The 20,266-nt window shown below is 41.1% G+C and overlaps 1 protein-coding gene across 3 annotated transcripts in view; it reads right to left on the reverse strand.

The window, feature by feature from the left end:
- Positions 1-20,266, reverse strand: part of LOC149263877 (glucose-1-phosphate adenylyltransferase large subunit 3, chloroplastic/amyloplastic-like) — a 461,146-nt gene that overhangs the window by 360,122 nt on the left and 80,758 nt on the right. For all 3 annotated transcript variants that reach the window (XM_089426745.1, XM_089426747.1, XM_089426742.1), the window contains exon 4: positions 5,068-5,241. In XM_089426745.1, coding sequence (XP_089282871.1) covers positions 5,068-5,241 — 174 coding nt within the window. The remainder of the gene's footprint in view (positions 1-5,067; positions 5,242-20,266) is intronic.

A 20,266-nucleotide genomic window follows, 5' to 3' on the forward strand; every position in this document is an offset into this window, starting at 1 on the left:
GAAGAATGAGCTCATTTGTTTAAAGAGTGAAGGATCATCATAAGGGAAAGACACCTTCTCTTGAGCAAGTGCAACAAGGTTACTAAGAAGTTGAAAGAAGAATGAAGTGCCGAAGGAAGGAGAACAAAGGGCCGAAAGAAGTGTCGAAGTACATGGTGCAGAAAGGAGTGAAGACCTAACTTGTGCTTGGAGGATCTCATTGTCAGGGGTCTAGTGTTTGGCATTGATCAATAGAAGCTTCAATAAGAGAAATTCACTAAAGGGTTTTCCTCTCAAGAGTAGAGAGGTTTTGGCCTTGGCAGAGAGCCAACATCTTGTGTTCTTGCTTTTATGTTTTGGTAGCAGTCTGATGAAGTACACACATATGCACTAATAAGAAGAAGAATAAGAAGAATAAGCTGACAAGAAAAGTAAAAAGACTCCACAAATTGTTATGAAGTAACGAAGAATCACACTACACTACTTTGCCCTAGATTCTTCAACATGGTATCAAAACTAAGGTGACACATCAAGGAAAGGGCAACTCAAGAACACTCATCAAGAGGAAGCATCTACAAAGTTGAAGCATCAAACCTAGAAGTCTCAATCACTTCAATGACAAGGAGGGTCTACAATCCAACATTCATCAAGGAGGTCTACAAAGCCAGAAGAAGAGCCTTATATAAAGGCACCTACAAAGAAAAGCATATTGAAGCAGGGCCTACATCAAGCTACACGTCTTCAAGCAAACATCATCACCAAGCAAGTCCACTTGGAGAAGGAAACTTGAAGAACATCAAGATCCAGGGAAGACAAGCCATCAAGCCTTCCAGGAGGAAGCAAAACCATTACATCTCAAAATCTATCAAGTAAGTACATGTCCCATTCTGAATATATCAATGTCTTTTTGCAAGGAAAGCAATAAATTGGTAGGTACCAATAACTTTCTTGCATGGAAGAAGAGGATTGATCTACTACTCAAGGAGAATGAACTCCTAGAGCATGTCAAAGGGAATATCATTATCCCTGCTAAGGAACAGACTCAAGCCTTAGCCAAGTACAATAAGGATGAGACAAGCTCTCAAAGGATTCTGATAGAATCAATAAAAGACTCTCATTCCCTATGTCTCCAAGTTTGAGAAATCGAAATAAATCTATGATAAGCTAGTAGAGCTATTCTCGGTATCTACAACCGAAGAAGTAATATCTCTAAGGAATGAATTATACAAGATGAAGATAACAAAGGAAGGAATAGCTCCCTACTTCATGAAAATTGTTGAAATGAGAGATCAACTTCAAGAGCTTGGGGAAGTCATGTCTAACAGAGAGATGACAACTGTAGTACTCAATGCTCTACCTGAGGAGTGGGGAAACTTCACATCTAGCATATATGCCAAGAAGGAAGCAACCACTCTCAGTGAGATGTGATCTCTATGCAGAACAGAGGAAACCAGACTTGAGGCAAAGGAAGATGTGGGATCAAAGGATCAAGCATTTGCTACCATGGCCAAGAGAAAGGGTAAATTTGGCAAGTTTGGTCGATGAAGAACAAACAACAAAGACATGTCCACGATCCAATACTTTGGATGCCAAGAATATGGACATTACAAAAGGAATTGTCCTAAACTTAATAAGGACAACAACAACAAAAGAAAGAGGGAAGAAGCTCACATAACTCAAGAAATGAAAGAAGAAGGAAAGAAGCAAAAGAAGGAAGATCCTTCGGATCTCTACTATGACTAGGTCAAAATTTTTACTTCTAGACTTCTTTCAAAATTTTGAGTAGAATAGGAGCATGTAGGAATAAATTAAATTGCATGGCTAGAATCGCCCTCTAGAATCTAGCAGCATGATGTACATAGAATTCTAGACACTCATGTAGATGTAGCATTTATGATAAGAACACAAATGCATAAGTAGAAATATCTTCTAGAATATAGGAGCATGGCAAATATAGTTCAAGAAATTCATGTAAAAGAAGCATACCTAGTATAGGACCTCATACATGATGAAAGAAAAATTGATCATGATAAGAATCTTAGAAGACCTACATCATCAAAAGAAAGGAAACATTTGCAAGGCAAGGATCTTTAAGATCCTGCAATAGAATCTCCAAAAGAAGGTTCATGGACTCAAGCAAATGTCTCATTGGAAATCCCATTCATGGGTTTCAAGAAAAGAATGATATGCAGGCAGGCTAAGATGAAGCAAGAAGGGCCACACCAAAGGATGATCAAAGGAGAATCAAGATGAGGTATGTATGCATCAAAGTTTAAGTCATGTTATCATTTGTATATTATTGAGTCATGGGTATAGTTCTATAACATGATCAAGCATGAAAGAATCTCTTTCACCAAGGACATGCTCAAAGGCATGCACTACAATGCGATGAAGGTCAACAAAAGAATATGCTCACATAAGGAGCATAAGATTGTTGACTAAGAAGCAAGAAGAAATGCTGACAAGTCCAGAAAGCAAGCAATGAAGGAATGCTCTCACAAGAAGCATTAGATGGTTGACCTATCTATCTGAAAAGAAGAAAATGAAGAAAAAGATCAAGGATGTGAAGAACACCATAATCACCGAGAATCACTATTTGACAAAATGCCTTGAAGACATCTCCTAAAAGAAGGTAGGACAACTCTGATAAAGGAAGAAAGGACCCTTGACACCTATGAAGACCTTGGAGATATAAAGGTGCAGATAACTGATTCTACTCTACAGAGATGTCGTGATGAAGAAGCCATCCAACAAAAGTAGCAATATCAAGATAAAGTCATGATGGGCTACTAGGTCAAAGCATGTAACCTAGCAAGTACTATGAAGCATCCATGAGGAGAGTATTCCAAAGCATGGACAAGATGACAAGAAAAACCTGATAGTCACTTTCCACGAAGTGATGACATGACAAACCAAGGAGGAAAGTGATCAATGGATGGTGCCCTACCTAGAAGAAGTTCGAACAAAGACTTCATGACATCAAGAAAGGAAGGAAATCAAGTAGCTGAAGGACCCACAAAGAAGAATTTGTTGATGAAGGAAAGAGTCCCCAGCTAAGAGGGAGCTCTAACAGGACCCTGATCAAGAGGGAGTTTTGAATCATCCCTGATTACAAAGGAGTGACAATTGTGTTTTCCATTTCATGGGTCATGCATTAGACCAGGACTAGCAGTCGTAAGTCTAGATGAAAGCCATGAATGGAAATGTAGACACAAGATAGACACAACATTCTTGTCTTCATTTGGGAAGAAAGAATGGGAGGATTAGGTAATCATCTAGCATCCGGTACTCTTTGAGGATGTGTACGACATCCAAGATAAGAGTAGGCAAGAGGACCAATATTCTTTGATGGCTGGGAACCCAAGATAAAATAGTCCTAAAAAGTCATACTCGAAGAACCCCCGGGTGGGTATGTACCTTGAGAGACAATGATGAAGGTGTCTATAAATCATTGGTCTCGCCAGCATTGAAGCTCATGGTCTCGTAAAGAGATGGAGCTGCTAGTCAAGGCCTTGCACTATGACAATGCTAATGAATATGATGCTATAACAGATGGATTGCAAATCCGGTTTCTCTTATGTGAATTCTTCAAGATTGATAATAGCCAAACACCTTGTAATATTGTATGAATACCTCCCTAGTTAAGAGGGAGTGTTGAAGGAAAGGTAACTAGGTTCGGTCTTCATAAATGTACTTTTGATATTTGTATTTATTCAAGAAAAAGAAATATTATTTTTATAATATATGTCAATGAGTTTCTTGCTCATTGAAAATAGGTCCAACACTATTTAAAGTGCTATAGGTGAGTCAAATAGTCAAAAGAATAAGTTGAAGACATTAAGGGCATGTTATACCTTGTATGTATATGTATTATGGTCAAGAGAACACCTCCAAGCAAAGTCACAAGTCTCCTCCTAGCAATGGCACCACCAATAAGCTCATTCAAGCTCTCTAGTCTGAGATTGCGAAATCATTCTCACTGTAATTGTCTTTTAATAGTCCGAGATCAACTCACGAAGAATCTCAGAGAAATCCGAGTTATATCCTTTCTCTTTTGCATAGCCCCTATTGGGTATATATAGTGCTCTGTCCTATGGGTAAGCCGACTTGAGTTCATGAATAGATGCCACTTTAACTAAGCCGACATGATTGTTCTTCAATATATATTTTGAGACCAACTTAACTGATTTCTTCATCGTTTTGCAGGCAGACTTCTTCGTGCTTGTCTTGGAGGGTTGTTCTAGGCTTATATACATTTTACATATGTGCTCAAGAAGAGCTCTTTACATGTCTTTGACTCTTTGACTTTCCTAGACCTATGGAATGAGCAAGAAATTCATTCTTATAATTTACAACAATAATGTTTCTTTTTCTTGACAAGTACAAAGATCAAAATTACATTTGTAAATACCGAACCTAGTTACACTTTCTTCAACATGTAGCACATTGACAAGGTCTTGGAGGGTCCCTTGACTTGACTTTGACTCAAATAATTTTTCTTACAATATGTAACATGCCCAAATGGGTCTTTTATACATGACAATGACCTTAATCACTTGTAGACTCAAATGACAAGCCCTAAGAGCTCATAATGGGAGCTTGACCTAAAAATAAATTTCCTTGAGCATGAAATCCATGCCTCAAGGTCAACATTAATAAATTTATTTTCTCTTTATATTAAATAATAAAAACATGATTACATATTTCATTATGAAGACCAAACCTAGTTACATATTTCAACAGCTCTTCCCAGTAGTTCGTAACTGTTATGGAGAACAGTTTAATGTTGTGAATGTTACAATATGAATGGAAAACAATAAAGCTGGACTATATTAGATGATTAAGTCCCTGGACATGATGACTGAAAAAATATAATTGTAAAAGTCAACCTCCAGAGAACAATGTAAAAGAGTACATGCTAAAAGAATGAAGTTTAATATTACAAAATTCATCCAGAGCGGAAATTGAGGTCCAGAGGGACACTTTTCAAAGTTGTCGGGCTTGGTGTTTTATACACTAATTTTCACATTACATTTTCTATCAGATAGGAAAATAGAACAATATTATGCCAAAAGTTTAAAGCTTTACCTCCACAAAGCCATCTCCAAAGTTTACTCCATTGCAAAAATTGTAGGCCCGTGCAAGGTGTCGATTGAGAGAGGCTGAATTAAACTGTGTAAGAATATAAACCTTATTGATTCCGCTGTTGATACAATTGCTCATTGGTACATCAATTAAACGGTATGCACCCCCAATAGGAACCTGCAAGACAAAACTCTATGTAACAATTGTGCCTGGATCTTTACAAATTGCAATGGTGTAATTTATTTATCTACAAGAAAAAGAATTTAATTGAACACTAACTTTAATTATAATGATTAAAATTTTGTGTACAAGGATTACCAGTGCTCAAAAGTGAATTGAAAACAAGAATAGAAACTCCAAAAAGATGCCTGATGGTATAACAGCACAGAAGAGCATTTAAAAAATCATAAGAAACAATTCTAAGCTACTTTAATGACAGAACTCCTGAAGCAGTGACCCTCTTTTGTGTAGTCTTTAACTGTGCTTTTAGGAACACCAAATAATTTCTCCATTTCTTCTTTTAGTGATTGGGCCATCATCGAGAAGAGGAAAGAGTACTTACTCCAGCTAGTTGAATTGCTGCACAATAATGTTTGTAGGATGGACGTAAGAGTCCTTCCTAATTGAGCCATCAAGAGTCAGGACTAAGGCTTCGAGATATTCCAAGTGGGATATCATCATTAACAAGTTTTTGGCCACTCAAATTATCACATTAGTTCACAGGGGCTTGTTGGGTCAGTGAATGTAGGACACTATTATTTCTCCCACCAGGTTTCAAGTGTCCCTGCAACATGTTTGGCCCTCATGAGCATGCTTGCCCTTGTGCTTGTTATTGCAGTCGGGGCCAACTGCAAGTCCAGAGTGACTTTGGAAGAACAGATAACCCCATTCACAGCTTAATAGCTGAAAAAATCTGGTTTGTTTTTTAAGCTGGCCTTGCTCATTGTAAACACTCCCGGGTTGGGGAAAAGGCACACTTTCCACATTGTGATAAGAGGAAGCAGTTGAAACACCTTTAATGATTACTTTTCCTTCTACATTATACATAATAGGTTATATATTGGTGAATAACTCCCTCCATTGGCCGTGAACTTGTTTGTTTCCATGAATTTTAAAGGAGGCATCTTAATTATATTATACTCTTCATGCAACAAAGCATCCAAAGCTACACAGTGGCATAAGAAAAAGGCACTTGCATATTTTCTTGCCTCTCTGGAGCCATCTTGGCACTATACAAGGCAATAAGACCAGATTAACAAAAATATTATGTTTAAAACACTTGGTATTGGAGAACAATGTCCTTTATTCATGTGAATTTATTCCTGCTAAATTGGTACGAGAAGTTTTTGATGAGCAATATTAAGTTTCAAATTTCAGTCAGTTAAGAATATGCAATGACCCTTGAGGGATCGAGAGTAAATGTAATAGAAAGATTATCTACAACCCAACTAATGAGCCACACAAGTTTTAAAGGGAACCATTACTCCTATGGGCGCTCCAGAATAATTGTAAGGAAAGTGATTATGCCCTTCATGCATAATCAACTTTGAATTAATCATGTCAGCTAACATTCTTTATCAAAGGATCAATCAGCAAAATTATCTAGGGATTAGACTAATGCAGATTTAATGCGTACCTACTTTCTGTGTATGAGGATTTCATGCACAAAACAAGAGAATGGATGGAAATGTAAATGTAGTGAAAAAGAAGCACTTGCTACAGATACTGTTTCCATCCAAACTAGATGTTCTTTTTTGTAACAAGCGTCACTTGTAGAAATCATAATTCAACAAGAACAAATCAGATCATTAGCTTAAACTAATAAATATGCAGAGATGTGAATTCTAAGAAGAAAGCATTTTTGTAGCATAAGAAAGTGCATATTTCTTGCGATGGGAACAATAAGGGGTGTATGCATAATTCGAAACAACCAACCAACAAACAAATATTTAATGACACGTAAGAAGGAATCGACACCCTTTAAAGGACGTAGAAACAATGCACATGTTTCTCTAGGGAAAGGAGATTGAGTATGCCCTTTGCCTAATATGGGTGCTGAAGAATAATTACAAGGAGAGTGATTATGTCCTTTGTGCATACTCAACTTTCAACTACACAAAGATGATGTCTAATCATGTCACATAAAATTCTTTATCAAAGGACCAAAATGACCTGGGGATTAGTCCAATACAAACTTAATGCCTCTCTACTTTCTGTGTATGAAGGATTTTCATGCACATAATAAGAGAGTGGATGGAAGTTAAATGTAGTAGCAAAAGAAGCACTTGCTACAAATATTGTTGCTATCCAAACAAGATGCTCTTTTTTTGCCACAAGCTTGTCACTTGTAGAATCTATACTTCAACTAGAACAAATTAGAACATTAACTTAAGCTAATGGATAGTCAGGGTTGTGACTCCTCCAGCGAAAGAATTATTGTAGCATTGTAATGTCCCCTAATTAATTAATTTTGTTAAGAAGAGTTTCCATTTTTTAAATTTGGCAATTGGGGAGATATTTTGGCCCACAACTTAGGAGAATAGAGAAATCAAAGGAAGATTGGATTTTTGGGTAAAGAGAAGGCCCCAATTTAGAAAAAAGGGGAAAAATTGTGGAGTTGGTGGAATGTGGGGGCCACCCCTCAAGGAATACGCACCCTTTGGAGGAAAAATCGATTTTGTGAAGGGAGGTCGAAATATTTAGAGGAGTGACCCACAAGGAAAGGTGAGGCAGCAATTATAAATAGAAGGGTGAGGGCAGCAATTGGCACATTTTGCTAATTTGATATTTGAACCATTGTTTGCTCAAGTTGTTTAGCTAGGTCAACAGAGCGTTGTTCATCACACGAGATTTCCGAGGGGAAATCTCAACTCCTACTTCGGTGGACTTCGAGTGCCACCCTAGAGGAGCTTGTTGCATTCTTAGAGCTGTTCCGGAGGGTTTACACAGGAAATTCGAGTTGTTGAGGAGTAGACTGGGCGTAGTAAAGGACCACGCACATCTCAGAAGAGTGAGCTACATGATAGTGTTGGTTCTGGAAATTTAGAGGCACATTCTCTTGGTACCTAGCAGTGTTTTGCAGTGGTTTGAGGGGCAGGTTGAGTGGACTACATACAAGCCGAAATTCTTCTTCCTGGGCCAGCGCAGAAGTGTTATTGACTAGGCCAGTGTAATGATTAGAGGATCATCTTGGTTGTGGGAGCTTGAACCGGAGTTGCGCTGAGGATTTATAAGGGGGACATAAGGAGAATCCTTGGAGGAGTTTTCAGCTAATTTTGGAGGGATTTGGAAGTTGTTTCTCAGGTAGTACGAATTACCCAACTAAAGAGGGAGCTTACACAATTTGGGGGTAATTTTGAAAGGCTGGAACTAGGCCCAACCCTTTCTAGGTTTTTTTGGGTTTATTGAGGAGAGGCCAAGATTAATTTGGCTGAATTTTTTGAACACTCTAGAGGGCTCAAACAGGTGTCTTTTTCTAACTAGCAGTTGTTGGTAATAGTTTTTTAAACCAAGCTGGTTTGAATCGGACTCAGCCTAGTTTATCAAGTCGAACCCCTGCCCGAGCCGACTCAGTATAAAAACCGGACCAAAGGTCGGTCCGTTATCGAACCGGCTAAACAAGACACCGACTCAGTCGGTTCGGTAATGAACCAGTCGGATCTACCGAGCCCGTCATAACCAAGCTAAGTCAGTCCATGAAGGAAAAGGGAGGGAAAACCAGATTCCAAAATTGATTTCTTTTTTGTTTTAGGTTTTTCTCACTTCATCTACACTGTCCCAAGCCTTTAAAAGTTACCCAACCCCCTCAAATTTCCTCACAACTATCTCATTGCATTTGTGTGAGCATTTGTGAGGAATTTGTGAAGAGTTGGAGTTGGTTTTTGGAGCAGCGGTCAGGAGCCTCTTGGGCAACCATTGGAGCAGCAATGAGGAGCTTCTTGGGCAATCATTGGAGCAGCCTTTTGGACCAGCATTGAGGAGTTGGATTTTTGGAGCAGCATTGAGGAGGCAAGAGCCTAGAGGTACATTTTTTTTCACTTCTCAAATCTGCCCTTGCTTTTTTTTTTGCAAATTTGGAAATTGAAAAGAGTAATTTTTGTAAAAGAAATGAACATTGAAGAGTTGCTTTTTTTTCTTTTCATTTTCATATTTTTGTCCTTTCATTTCCAAGTCCAAATATCAGAAAATGGCTCCTAGAATGAAAGATGTTGCTTGGGTAGATCCAAATTGGATCATTATATTGTTTGTCATCTATCTCAATGCATTTAGAGTGGAAAAAGTGGAGGAATCAACTCACAAGACTATTCTTACCAGCGGGACCCAGTTTGGCGAAACAAGATCTGAAACCTTCCAAGAGCATTTTGAAGCATCAATCGACATTTTTTGGGGGTAAAACTTTGCCGCTAATGCGCAACACCTTTTAATGCTATTCTACACACAGAAAGCTTTCCAACGACGCAAGAATCACATCAATCGGAGTCCGTATGCAAAAGTTATGCCACTCAAAAGTTGACCTTCCTGTTTTCACACCTATAGTTCGAGAGGATGCCACGTCAGCACCCATTATTCATGAAAATGGGGCTAGCCACATGTTTGTGATGTAAAAGACTCTAGAAGAGTCTATTTTGTAACTCTAGTTAAGAGTTGATGTAGTCAAATTTAACCACTAGTAGGCTAAACACACCTATAGTTCGGGAGGATGCCACATCAGCGCCCATTATTCATGGAAAAGGGGCTAGCCACGTGTTTGTGATGTAAAAGACTCTAGAAGAGTCTATTTTGTAACTCTAATTAAGAGTTGATGTAGTCAAACTTAACCACTAGTAGGCTATCGAGCTGTGAGATAACCGGGCCACTAGGAGGAACAACATTCCATTCTTTTGAGAGCATTTTGTCCCATAGTTGAGCAAAGATAGCCAGGAGAGATAGGAGGTAGAGCACACACAAAGGATTTGTGCACTGTAGCAACCCACGAGCGACAGGCATTACTTCTTTGTATCTGTAGCCGTATTTCCCAAAAGAGAAAGAGAGCGAAGCAAACTCACTTTCCAACTAGGTTTTCTCCCGAAATTGTTTTCCAAAGAGCATATCTTGTGTATTGTGTGTGTGAGAGATTATTTTGTCATTCTCTACTTTTCTTCTTGATTTACTTTTATTGTTTTACATGCATGCACTAATTGCAGTTAATTTTACAGATCAAGAAATTAAATAAAACTGTAATAGTGTAGAATCTCAGAGATTTTTAATATAATATTATTAGAGTTGTTGCGACGAACTGTCCAGTGGAATATCCACGACAGTTACAGATCATTTCGTATCAAAGTCGGTTTCTTTGGGTATTTTGTGGAGATTGCAGGGATCTAGATCAGCGAAGCCGAAAACCGTAAAACCCTAATCATGAGCGACGAATCTGTAAACGAACCTCATGATCCTGCAGAGGTGAGGTTTTCGCAGCTCGAAGAACAAGTCGCGGATATAAACTGCAATGTAAACCTCCTCATGACGGCCCTAAGAAATAAGCTGGGGATATTTGGAGAAGAAGGGGGTTCGAATGCAGAGGACAAATCAGAAGGGGGATCAGGAGATCGGGAAGCAGAGAACCAGCCGAAGAAAGAACCCAGAAAAGATCAACCCAGTTCGAGTGTCATGAACCAATCCCTGTTTAAAATGGAAGAAAAAGTCGATATCAAGCCATACCACGGTGAGATCGATGCTCTGAAGTTGAACCACTGGTTGCAGCAACTAGAAATTTATTTCAGTGTCCATCAAATCGAGGAAGGGCAGAAGATCTCATTCATGCCGCTGATATTGGAGGGTCGTGCACTGACTTGGTAGGAGAGACACACGGAAACCATGAGGTTGGAGGGAGAACCTCCAGTGACTAAGTGGGAGGATTTCAAAACCCTCATTAAGTCACAGTTTTATCCCATTGGGTACGTGGAAGACCAGTGGATCCAATGACATTACTTCAGGCAAAAGTCGGGCCAAAGCGTGCAGGAGTACACCACAAAATTCAAAAAGACAGCTATAATGTTGGGTATCTCTCCAAAGAACCCAGATGTACTCCTCAATTATTTGAGGGGTCTGCACCGCCATATACGTAAGCAAGTGATGTTGTTCAAGCCCAAAACAATGGACAAGATTTGTGTACAGGCACAGTACGTGGAGAACATAGGCCTAAAAAGAGCGCAATCAAGTGGATCGAAGCAAAAGGAGAAACAAGACGCTTCTAAGGAGGGGAAGAAGAAGCAGAAAGAGGGAAAGATAAAAAGACAGAAGCCACAGCACACCAATGCAAAGATCGTAGCAACCACCGCAACATTGATGGCCATACAAAGGAGAAGTGTTGGAAGTTGCATCCAAAGCTAAACCAAAAGAACAAGAAGAAAGATAATAAGAAGAAGAATCTCATGGCCACTAATTCGAGCAACCAAGTTGAAAGCAGCTCATACGTGGATGAAAAGATCGTTTGTACGTTAATGGAGAAGGAGGTGAATCTGAGTAGCCTCCAGTGACAGGAAGAGAAATAAATGATCAAACTCTTCCATGTAAAGATACAGGTCAAGAAGACGACGATTGATGCTCTATTTGACACAGGATCGCAGGCAAATCTCATTGCAGCAGATCTAGTCAAGAAGTTTGGACTGGAAGTTCATGATCATCCAAACCGATATCCACTAGGATGGGTACACAAGGATGCAAAGCTGAAGGTAACAAAACAGTGTAAAATTAGATTTGCTACCAGTGTTGATTTTATTAATGAAGTAGATCTGGATGTGGTTCCCCTTGATGTATGTGGAGTCGTGTTTGGGGGTCCATACATGTACATGCCTGATGCAATATTCATGAGGAGAGCTAACCAATACCAGCTCATCAAGAATGGAAAATCGTTCATCATCAATGTGCATAAAGGCAAGTCGAGAATTTCACTAGTAAGTGCCAACCAAGCCAAGAAATTGACCAATTCCAGCAAGATGTATGTTTCATTGTTTTGAAGAGAAAATCAATCTATAGAAGAGTCAATAAGAGGCAAGGCATCCCAAGAGGGGTGTACCAAGAAACAAAAACAGCAGTTGGAGGAGTTGTTACAAGCATACAAGGACGTGTTCCGAGAACCTAAAGGGTTATCCCCTAAGACAGAAGTGGAGCACGAGATCCAACGATTGCCAGACTCCCCATTGCCAAATATTGGGTTGTACAGGCAGTCTATTATAGAAGCAAGTGAGGTGAAGAAACAGTGGAAACAGCTATTGGAACGAGGTGTCATTCGGCCGATTACTTCACCATGTGGGTCATCCATCATCATTGTGCCAAAGAAGGATGGTACTTGGCGGATGTGTATAGATTACAGGGCATTGAATAAAATCACGCTCAAGAACAGATACCCCCTGCCTAGGATAGATTGTCCACTAGATTAGTTGTAGCAAGCAAAGTATTTCACCACGTTGGACTTGAAGTCTAGATATCACCAGGTTCGAGTCAAAGAAGAAGATACATGGAAGACCGCCTTCAAAACCAGGCAAAGTTTGTATGAGTGATTAGTTATGCCATTTAACCTATGTAATGCACCAACTACATTTATGAGATTAATGAATGATGTATTGCGCCCTTTTATAGATTCATTTGTTATTGTCTATTTGGATGATATACTAGTATATAGTGCTACCTGGGAGGAGCATATTTCAAATTTGACGCAGGTGCTGGAAACAGTGAAGAAGCACTAGCTACTAGCAAATCTCAAGAAGTGCAAATTTGCATAGTAGTCCTTGGTGTATTTGAAATATGTGATTGGTGGAGGAGAACTGAAGATAGATCCTTCCAAGATGGAGGCCATTATGAAATGGCCAATGCCTACTAATGTTACTGAAGTTAGGAGTTCATTGGAGTAGCACAGTACCCGAGGAAATTCATAGCTTTGTTTTCAGCGGTAGCAGCACCGCTCCACGCCATAACAGTAAGTGGAAAGAGTTTCCAGTGGGGAGAAGGGCAGCAAAAGGCTTTCAATGAGTTAAAGAAGAAGATTAGTGAAGCTCCAAAATTGCAATGGCCCTTTGAAGTGGAGACAGATGCGAGTGGGTATGCTATGGGAGCTGTCTTGATGCAAGGAAGGCCCGTTTGCTACCATTCTGAAGTATTTCATGGGGCAGTTCTTAATTACCCTACCTACGATAAGGAGCTCTACGCCATGGTGCAAGTTGTGAAGAAGTGGAAGCACTATCTGATGGGAAAGGAGACAATAATCCACACAGATCACCAGCTGTTACAGTACTTGCAGGCCTAAAATAAGCTCCAGCATACCAGGCACTACAAGTGGATGGGGTTTTTACAGCAATTTCATTTGGTGATCAAGTATAAGAAGGGCAGCACAAACAAGTTGGCTGATATGCTTTCAAGGCCACCCACATCAAAGATCACAGCTTTGGGGACTCTTATGCACATGGAGCCATTCACCCATGATGCATACATAGAGGCATATTCAGAAGATGAGGACTTCAAGGAGGTGTATCAGTGATTTCAAAGTCAGCGTCATGTGCACGATGACGACAACACCGTTGACTACCATCTCCAGGATGGGTTACTCTACAGGCTGGATAAGCTATGTGTTCCTAAAGGTGAGCGTTTGCAGCTGATTAGAGAGGCTCACACCTCCAAGGTTGCAAGGCACTTTGGTGTAGGGAAGACCGTGGCTAACTTGCAGAGGTATGTGTATTGGCCCAAGATGCAAGAGCAGGTAGCTAGGTTCATAAGAGGATGCATGCTTTGTTGTACCAGCAAGCCTAGCAATAGGAAACAGGGTATGTATCATCCCTTACTGTACCTACTCGTCCTTGGGAAAGCATTTCCATGGACTTTGTGGGAGGTTTACCGACAACCAAGAAGGGACATGACTACCTATTTGTGGTAGTTGACAGGTTCAGCAAGATGTGTGTTCTAATGCCCTATAAAAAGACCATCAGCAGACAAGAAGCAGCAAACTTGTTCTTTGGACAGGTCTAGGTACACTTTGGGATACCAAGGAGCATCATTTCAGACAGGGATACAAGATTTCTCAGTGCATTCTGGACTACATTGTGGGAGAAGATGGACACGAAGTTGAAGAGATCTACAACATTCCATCCACAGACAGATGGGCAGACAGAAGTAGTCAATAGGACTTTGGTGCAGCTTCTAAGGGGTTACAACCAGAAGCATCCGAAGACCTGGGATGAAAATATGGTATATATACAACATTCTTATAACAAAGCAGTCCACACTTCTACAAGAAAGTCCCCATTTAAAACTTGTTTTGGATATTTTCCACCTTCACCTTTGGATATTGCATATGGGAAGCAAGGAGGAGTGAAGGAATACCTTACAGGAGATGCCTAGAGGCCTAAATCATTTATAGAGAAGATCAGGTAGATCCATTTACAAGTACAAGAAACACTGCAAAAGTCGTAGGTGAAGTATAAGGCCAAAAATGAACAACATGGAACAGGAAATCATTCAAGATGGGAGACAAAGTATGGCTACAGTTGAACAAGGAGAGGCTGCAGGGGCCTGGTAAGAAAATCAAGGCTCTAAGGTATGGCCCCTTTGAGATACTGGAAAAGGTGGGTGATAATGCCTATCGACTCATTTTACCACCATATATGCGCATTTACTTGTTGATTTTGGGTAGCATCAGATGTGCTCTAGCCTTGAAAATTGGTGGAGAGGCTAAGGCACATTAGATCTCCAAGACCCAGAAATTGTTTGGAGAAATTCCACCCATATGAGGAGTTATTAAAATAATTAATATTTTTAATGAGTTCCTAAGTCTAAACTTAGGAAAATAAAAATATTAATGTGTATTAATAAAATATGGGTGAGAAAGTTCTAAGTAACGAGGATCAAGCCAATTCTAATCTTAGCTGTTGATTATAGATTAGATCACGGTCGTTGATTCATCAACAAGAAAAGTATAAGAGGAGGCTTGAGGGTCAATTGGAGACACACCAAGAGATCAAAGAATTCAATTTTCTGGGGCGAGGTTTGCTGAGGAAATCGAGTTAGTGATCAGAGTTGCAGTGAGGAGCAGTTCAGCAAGGGATTTTCATCTGAGGCTGAAGAATACATAGCAGAGAGGCAGTGTAATGACGGGAGAGGCAGCGCAAGCCCTAGAAGGGTTGACGCAGAGGACGCAGAACGCTGATGTAGGTGACGCAAAAGCTGTAGAGGCTGATGCTAGGCCTCATAGGCAACGCTAGGTAGATTCTGTGGGGCAGACTTGGCATAGATCAGCAGATTCTGAGTCGGGAGAGGGTGACGCAGCTCCTGGAGGAGTGACGTAGTTCCAAAGTAGTTCTTGGAGCAGCTTTCGCTGTCCAGCATAGGGAACAGTTGAAGTCACTGTGGGGTTTGATTATCCATTTGTTGATTTTCCGGAATATCTGTCTCTGGATAGAGGTACTACTGCCAAGGATATTCTCTGTTGGGTGAGCCATTTCTAGCACCCTAGTTGTATTCACGAATCTGCTTAATAATACAAACCCTCTATATGTTGCACCGATTTTCCCGAATTGGGTTTTTCCGAGGACTATTGCCCAAAAATAATAGTGTCCCTTGTGTTATTGTCTTATACACTGCAGCCTCCACTAATTTAAATTAATATGCAGAAACAAGAATCTGAGCAAGAAAGAAATAACAAACAAGTGACACCATTATTTTTGGACCAATGTCCATGGAAAAACTCAATGTGGGCAAACCGGTGCAGCAAATGAGGGTTTGTACTATTAAGCAGTTATTTTTTAATACAATCATTGGATGCGTTACTAGCTATCCAATACAAAGAATCTAACTGACAGAGAGATGAGTGAGATATACCTCACACTATCATTGGCGATCCAATACTGATCCAACCACTGAATGGCTAGCCCCTAGCTGCCTCTGCGTAGTTTCTGCGCAATCACTGCACTACTCTGCGTCACAGCTTCTGGGAACTGCGTCACTCCTTCAGGCTGATCAATTTGCCTCTGGAACTTCAACTTTCTGCCCTTCCGATCTCACACCCCGGCTTCTGGCTCTGGAACTCGATTCTCCAGCAAATTTCGGATCTCCTCTCAGGCTCTGCGTTGCCTCAACGTGGCCCTACGCTGCCCAGCGTGGCTTTGCGCTGCCTCTTCTGGATCTCTCTCTACCTCCTCTGCAATGTATCCCTGGATCAGGAAATCTTCCTCCAGAAACTATCCCTGCCCCTCACTGCAAGAAATCACCTTGATCACTTCTCTGGCAACTGTTGCGCTGCACTCTTGAGAAAATTGATCTCTGATCTCTCACTCGATGTGTCTTCCAAATGCCCATCAAGCCTCTTCTTATAATCTTTTCATTGAGTAACCAACGGCCCAGATTAGATTCTAATCAATGGCTTAGATCATTTTGGCTTGATCCTCGTCTTCTTGTAGAAGTTTCACCCCCAGTTTGATTAATACCCTTTAATTACTTTAATTTCCTAAGTTTAGACTTAGGCCCCCATTAAAAATAATTAATTATTTTAATAAAACCTTCTCCGAGTGGAATTTCCCAATACGATTTCTGGGTATTTTGGAATAAGTGTGTCCAAGCCTCCCTGCAACTTTTGAGGCTTAGAGCACATCCGATGCTACCAAAAATCAACACTCCCTCTTAGCAAAGAATGTGCTCTAGTAATGCAACCTGCTGAAGCATCACCCTTCTCTGTAACATCTCCCTCTGTGCTGTTGATGTCTGACATCAATGCCCACCAACTACTGCGCAAATGTTGCAAATGTATTGTTGTTAACCCTGCCACTGCCAACACTGCATCTGTACTGCAACCCTTGTAATTGTTGTTGCCAGCCCTGCCACTGCCAACATTGCATCTGCACTGCAACCTTCTCCAATTGTTGTTGCTACTACATCAACAATGGAAAAGCATCCAAAATTACTGAACAGATGTTCAGTATGATGCATCTCTTGCTAGAGTTCTGACTGCTGCTAGTCTCTATGCTATCACTGAAGTCACCGCGTTGCTGCTGACTCTGCTATGTGCCAACTGCACTGTTGCCAACACTAGCTTTGCGCTGCTTAGATTCTAGCACTCCTAGCCACTGCAACTGTCACTCTGACACTCCTCTGCACCAACTGACCCAGTCCATCCTGCTACTTCTGATATGGGCTCCCGTAGCAAGGTATTGATCCAAGAGGTGGACTCCTCAAGGATCCTGCCCATCTATAGTTCTTTCGAACTACAGTACTAGATCACCCCACCTCTCCCCTGGAGGTATCTGGGCAATCATGGCAAACTCCTCTTCCTCGATCTTTGTGGCTACAACCTGCGGATCATGTTTCACATCCTTGTCCTTCTTCTTGAGAGGACACTGTGTAGCGTAGTGACCAAGTTCACCACACTGGAAACATTTGATCTTTGAGACATCTTTCTTCTTTCTCCATTGCTCCTGCTGCCCCTTTGATGCAAGGGCTGCATTCTCTTCCTCCTCCTTGGGCTTCGTCCCACTGTTGTTGCTGCCATCAAGTTTACACTTGACTAAGTCTCGCCTCATCTCTTCCTGTTGAAGAGTGGCCCACATTCCTTCCCAATCTGGCAATTTCTCTCTGCCCAGGATACTCTGGACAAACACTTGCCATTCTTCTAAAACTGAATTCAGGGCCAACCTCACCATCTCTATAGGTTGAGGTGTTGATCCTACAGCTGCCAACTAATCTCGGACTTCTTGAAGCTCTGATAGGAACAAATCAATGCGCTCCCCTTTCTCCATCCTAGCGGATCTCAGCTTCTCCTCCAAGTACATCTTCCGCTGCTCGGAAGATCCTTGATATAGCATAGCCAAGGAATCCTACATCTCTTTGGTCGTCCCTTTGCCAGCAATGTGACATACAACATGATCCCTCACTCCATTGAGGATCAGCCTCTTGGCCTTTGCCATCTCAGCCTTGTACTTTCTGAGTGGATCTGCATCACCGGATACAACTACCACACTATCGACGTACATCTTGAGATCATGCTCATCTAGAAGGCATGAGATCCTAGCCTTCCAGATCACATAGTTGGATGCTCCATCCAACCGATCTTGATCTCTCAGCCCGTTAGTTGCCATCTCTGCCAACAAAAATGTTGAACTGCCTCCTCTCTCCTCTGCGTTGTTGCTGGGTTGGCCTACACACTCCCTGCTAGAGTTAGTAGATTTGCTCCTCTCTACTGCCACTCAGCAAATGAGAGTTCAGACTTGTTGGCTAGAAGTCCTCTGAGGAAAAATTCCCTCAAAATAGTATCTCCTCTCTTTTGATGTTTTTCTGCCCCAACAACTGTTGCAGCAAACTATGTCACAGCAGAAATTGCTCTACGTTGAAGCTTCTGCTGCGCTTCTGCTGAAAAATCTCGATCTAGAAATCTTACCTCTCTGTCAACTCACTCAGAGAGAGATCTTCAATGAAAATCTTGCCCTCCGAGGTTGGATTGCGCAATCCCTCTAGGGATTTGATCTGCTTCCTACGCAACACTTCAATCTCTCTCTCTCCTCTTCCTCTTCAGTGTTGGCTCTTCCAGTCTACTCCCTTGCTTCACCTTCACTCTGATACCATGTGAAAATTTGGAAGACCCAAATTTCTACTGTAGCAACTGATTAAGTTTCTTCTATTTGTCAAATAACTAAACAAATTATTTATAGTGTTCTACGATAAATATAGAAACCAATACACTGCAGCCTCCACTAATTTAAATTATTATGCAGAAACAAGAATTTGAGCAAGAAATAAATAACACACAAGTGACACCGTTATTTTTGGACCAATGTCCTCGGAAAACCCAATGTGGGAAAACCAGTGCAGCAACTGAGGATTTGTATTATTAAGCAGTAATTTCTAAGTACAATCTTTGGATGCCTTACTAGCTATCCAATACAGAGAATCTGACTAACAGAGAGATGAGTGAGATATACCTCACACTATCACTAGCGATCCAATACTAATCCAGTCACTGAATGGCTAGCCCCTAGCTGCCTCTGCGCAGTTTTTGCACAATCACTGTGCTGCTCTGCGTCACAGCTTCTGGGAACTACGTCACTCCTTCAGGTTGATCGATTTGCCTCTGGAACTTTGACTTTTTGCCCTTCCGGTCTCACACGCCGACTTTTGGCTCTGGAACTCGATTCTCCAGCAAATTTCAGCTCTCCTCTCAGGCTCTGCGTTGCCTCAGCATGGCCCTACGCTGCCCAGCGTGGCTCTGTGCTGACTCTTCTGGATCTCTCTCTACCTCCTCTGCATTGTATCTCGGGATCAGGAAATCTTCCTCCGAAAACTATCCCTGCCCCTCACTGCAAGAAATCACCTTGATCACTTCTCTGGCAGCGGTTGCATTGCACTCTTGAGAAAATCGATCTTTGATCTCTCACTCGATGTGTCTTCCAAATGCCCATCAAGCCTCTTCTTATAATCTTCTCGTTGAGTAACCAACGACCCAAATTAGATTCTAATCAATGGCTTAGATCATTTTGGCTTGATCCTCATCTTCTTCTAGAAGTTTCCCCCCCAGTTTGATTAACACTGATGACAGCTAAGCCGCTTTTACGCAGCAAAGTTGCATCTTTACAATATTAGTGCGTGGACCTGTGGGTTATGGGCCCACATTTATATTGAAAGCTTTCTAATTGGCGGATTTCACAACAAAACCCGACCAATCGAACGGCAGTCCTTATATGACGTTTATGGCCAGAACCCAAATAAAGTTAAACCCTCTTTTATAACCTATCGGGTCCGCCAAAAATGTTAACCTGCGCGCACTTTCGCGCGCGATTACCGTCCGATCAATCAACCAACGGACAGTCTTGATTGCCGGAACCCAACGAGGTTTTAATCTCGTTGTATAAACCCTCACCGCGTCTATTTTTGGAATTAGCGGCTGTGTTTGTTTGCACATGATATGCGTCTGATTGCCTTTAAATGAACGGTCCGATCCTTTTGAACTTTAAACTCATTTTAATGATTTTCTCGGGTCCGTTTTTAGAGTTAAACTTTGGCGCTTATTGCCATGCGATGACCGTTAGATCTGTTGGTCTGTCGATTGGACGATCCAAATCTACTCCGGGGTTTCTCCACGAATTTGTCAGGTTTCTCACATTCCGCCAATACTATCCGTCAATCTAGACGATCTGATGGTTTCCGCTGTGTGGATCTCTTATTTGCTTATTGGTGGAATTTCACGTTACAC

This window comes from Pinus tabuliformis, chromosome 6, assembly GCF_031772625.1.
Source record: "Pinus tabuliformis cultivar Carrire ecotype Pingquan chromosome 6, CPIR1, whole genome shotgun sequence".
Lineage (NCBI taxonomy): Eukaryota > Viridiplantae > Streptophyta > Pinopsida > Pinales > Pinaceae > Pinus > Pinus tabuliformis.